Source organism: Sus scrofa, chromosome 2, assembly GCF_054392235.1.
Source record: "Sus scrofa isolate SSC_HxYL_T2T_F1_AM1 chromosome 2, Sscrofa_HxYL_maternal_Yorkshire_Landrace_v2.0, whole genome shotgun sequence".
In the NCBI taxonomy this organism is placed as follows: domain Eukaryota; kingdom Metazoa; phylum Chordata; class Mammalia; order Artiodactyla; family Suidae; genus Sus; species Sus scrofa.
This window is the reverse complement of record NC_139384.1, coordinates 73,074,088-73,078,399: the sequence shown is the minus strand read 5'-3', so window position 1 is coordinate 73,078,399 and position 4,312 is coordinate 73,074,088. Positions and strand designations below refer to the sequence as shown.

General features: G+C 37.6%; 1 protein-coding gene across 1 annotated transcript; it reads right to left on the bottom strand.

Moving 5' to 3' along the window:
- Positions 1–1,030: 1,030 nt before the first annotated feature.
- On the bottom strand, positions 1,031–2,981 carry LOC110259625 (olfactory receptor-like protein OLF4). Its single transcript, XM_085011697.1, has 2 exons — positions 2,902–2,981; positions 1,031–1,592 (listed from the first exon to the last, which is right to left on the bottom strand). The coding sequence occupies exons 1-2, from the start codon at positions 2,979–2,981 to the stop codon at positions 1,031–1,033; spliced, it is 642 nt and encodes a 213-aa protein (XP_084867823.1).
- Between the last annotated feature and the right edge of the window lie 1,331 nt (positions 2,982–4,312).

Genomic DNA, 4,312 nt, shown 5'->3' with positions numbered 1-4,312 from the left:
AAGTAATGCCATTTGTAGCAAAATGGATGGACCTAGAAATTAGAGACAGAGAAAGACAGATACCATATGATACAGTTTGTATTTTTAATCTAAAATGATACAACTGAACTTATGTACAAAAGAGAACTAAACCTACAGACACAGGGAAAAAAAACTTAGAATTACCAAAGTGGGAAGAGAGAGGGGGGTTAAATTAGGAGTTTGGGATTAATATATACACAGTAGCATATATAAAATATATAACCAACAAGAACCTTCTGTATAGCACAGAAAACTATACTTAAGAATTTGTAATAACTTATATGGGAAAATAATCTGAAAAAATATATATCTTGATTTTCTGTACCCCTAAATGAACAACATTGTAAATCAACTCTACTTCAATAAAAAGATAAATCATTCTGTTCATATGATAAATGTAACTTCCCCAATTTTTCAGATACAAGGTTGAGAATCAACTTGAAAGAGTGGGAAAAAGCACAAAAGTGAAAACTTTTAGGTATGAGGAAGTTCAAGTGAGTTATATAAATTGTCTGGAAGAGTTGTCAAAGAAATTAAAATTGCAAGAAAATGAAAAGAAGAGGCACCTTCTTCTTCCACAGTATAATCAAAGATTATGATCAAAGTGTTGTATTTTCTGGCACTGAGGCTTTAAATCTTTCAATCATGTGCCCTTCTCAGCTGAAGACAAATGTACCTTTTCTAGATGTCATTCTAAAGAATGCCTTCAAAGCCCTCTTTATGGCTTCATTTCTCAGACTGTAGATGAAGGGGTTCAGTATGGGTGTGACCATGGTGTACATCACTGAGGTGATTGCACTTGAGTGTGAGCTGTGGATAGCTGCGGAGCAAAGGTACACTCCTAAGCCTGTAAAATAAAATGAGAAAACTGAGAGGTGAGACACACAGGTAGAAAAGGCTTTCTACTTTCCCTGAGATGATGAGATTCTACATATGGCATAAACTCTTAGAACAGCTGCAAAATATATTACCACGTTATTAAGGAGGTTATCAGAACATGCAAGTTGGGTCAACAGCTTGAGTTCACAGGAATAGTGAGGTATTTCCACTCTCTACAGAAGGACATCCTTAAGGCAATTAAGGTTTGTAACAAGGAATGCAAGACACCTATTATCCAGCTAACCAGAACCAGCAGTCCACAGAATTGGGGGTTCATGATGACTGTGTAGTGCATGGGGTGACAGATGGCCACAAAGTGGTCATAGGCCATCATGGTCAGGAATAAATTGTCCAACCCTACAAACAGCATGAAAAAGTACATCTGGATGATGCAGCTTTCATAGGTTATTACTTTGCTCTGTTTCAAAATGTTCTGCAGCATCTTTGGGACAGTGGTATAAGTGGAACATATGTATACAAAGGACAGGTTGCATATAAAGAAGTACATAAGTGTGTGGAGGTGGGAGTCTGAGCTGGCAGCCAGGATCTTGAGCAGGTTTCCAAACACAATGATCAGGTACATGGAGAGGAAAAGTCCAAATATGACAGGCTGCAATTCTGGTTCCTCTGAAAGTCCCAGAAGAAATTCTGAATCTCCTGTTATGTTTCTTGGTGTCATGTGGTGGAGGTGACTACAAGGAAAGAGGAAAACAACATGCTTATTTTTATACATGTGGAGGATAATCACACTTTTAAATGCCATCACTTATATTTTGCTGTCAAAAAATAATATCAATATTTTGTTTATAGGTTTGGTCCTCTTGAGGGAATTCCCTGTGTCATCTATAAGCAGCAAATTTCTCCCATTCTCAGCTTTTCCCCCAAGATATAATATATTAGTTTTAACAAGACATTCTTCATTCATTCAGGGAATACAAATTGAATTGGACAAAGTGCCAAGTGCCATCTAGGCGATGAATATTGGGTAATGAAAACAAAAGCTCCTGAAATCCAGTGATGAGAAACACCATTTTGTGTGTGTGTGTGTGTGTGTGTATAATGTCAAATGATAACAGGTTCTATGAAGAAAAGAAAATACATATGAGAGAACAAATGAAGAGTATCAATACCATCCATTATATATCATCTTCATGATCAAAGGATGAAACAAGGAAACCTTGCATCCCTATTCAGGTATGTGATTCTGGGTCAGAAGTGTTGTGCAAACATCCATGTCTTTCCAGGCTCTCCATGTGACCTCCAAGCAACATCAGTATTAATGTTTGGGGCAGCATGATTATTTGTTTTGAGAGCTGTCCTATGTATTATGGGAATTTAACAGCATCCTTTCAGATACTGTCAAAATCTCCAGAAGCAAAACCATCTCTGGTTGAGAACCATGACCTAGAGTTTGATAACTGGAGCAACTTGATAGAATTCCACTCAAGACTCCTTCTTAAAATCAGATTGCAATTTTGAGAAGAACATTAAATGCTTCTAAACCTCATTCCCCAAATGGAGGATGGAGTTAAAATTGTATGACCTCACAGAAGGAACTTCTCTAACAATTAAATTTATTTAATCTCTATGATGTGCTAAGGAAGGTTATGGTGCTTAAAAAATGTCTACATATATCTCAGAACTTACAAACTTTTTAAATTTGGGGCTAATTGTTAGCCTTTAGCTTCAGATATAAGTGAAATTCATCATAGCACTAGTAAAAGTGTCAGAAAGCCAAAGGAAGTACTTCCCAGGTTTTACATTAAAGGAACAAAGTTGTGCCTCCTGCATAGAGGGGAATCATAATTTTCTGAGTGTATCATGGGCTGTCTCCCCATCAAAAGTCAATGCTTTGAAGACTCAAAGAACCTATTCAAGACAGTTGCCTCAGTCACACAGGGCTTTTAACCTATCTCCTGAGAAACAGAGTATCAACAGGTAGACGAAGCCCCATAGGAAAAGCATGTGCTCATAGGTCACAGTAACATGAGGGAAACATACCTAATGAGCAGACATCGAGAGTTGTAAATATCTCTTCTGCTGCAGTCCTTCAGCCTGTGCAGTTTGGGTGGGTGAGACATGGTTGTTTCTTTTGGAGTCCTAAATCTGGTGTGTGTACTGATGCTTGACCTTTTCCTGATGTCTTGTCTGGGGACAGAGCTTCAGTCTCCATCATTAACCAGGCATGGAAGTGATTCTGACTTCCACACAGAGACCTTTCTGTCAGAGTTCCCATGCAGGTGAGTCCAAGAGACCTAAATACACTACATGAAAAGACCAAAGAGAATGAACTCCAAGAATATTTACCTGAGATCACCTGAGAACCAACTCAGCTTAGCCTACATACCAGATACCACTGTGGTTGTTTGCTTGGTTGATTAAATATCAATGTGTTTTTATGAAGCTAGAAAGAGAAATGAACATTGAACTTGATAAACCATGTTCAGTGATGCCGATAAATTATAGGAATGTAAGCCAAAATAGAAGAGGGATGAGAGGCATAAAGTTCTTCCAGTAAATGTCCAAGTATCTTATTAGCAAACTAGAGCAGAGAAATGGAATATTATCTATGGAAGAATATAAGATGAAGTGAAAACATTTCTTTTTAACTTTTAAGATAGGGCATATTTTATCATTTTTCCTCATTGATGAGAAAGAACCACACCAAGGCATGCTTGCAAATATATCCTTCCACCAGGAGTACACATAATTCACAGTATATGAGACATACAAAGCACAGCATTTTCTGCAAAACAAATGAAAAATTTCACATATAAAGAGGAGTAGGCTTGTGAGCTTACTATGCAATTATTTTGTTTCCCATGAGGCTGAATATATATGTGGATTTGTTAGCCATTTACTTTATCTCAAATTATCTGCATGACTTCTTTGTTTTTTGTATACTAGGATCAGAGACCTTTAACTCTTATTTTTATTGCAATATTTTAAATAAGTAAATGAAGTATTACTCACAAGCTAGAAGGCTAGTTTTGACTTTTTGTTGCTCTATGTAGGTAAGTTGTACTGATGGGAAATATGAGTGTATATAAATTCTGTTTGGTCAAATCTATCAATCACTTATTTGCATTCTCTTCATAGCTTTCTGACAAGGCATGCTGGACACCAATGGTCCAGGACACCAGCACCAGCAATCTACAGTCAGGGGGTCATGATGACTGTGTAGTGAAGGGGGTTACATATGGCCAAAAGCAGTCATAGGCCATCACTGTCAGGAGTAAGATGTCTAAAACTACAAAGAGTGTGAAAAAATACACCTGAGTAATGTAGCCTCCATAGGCTATGACTTTGCTCTGCCTGGATGGTCTGAAGCATCTTTGGGACAGTGGTGGAGATTGAACAGATGTCCATAAAGGACAGGTTGGAGAGGAAGAAGTACATGGGTGTGTGGAGG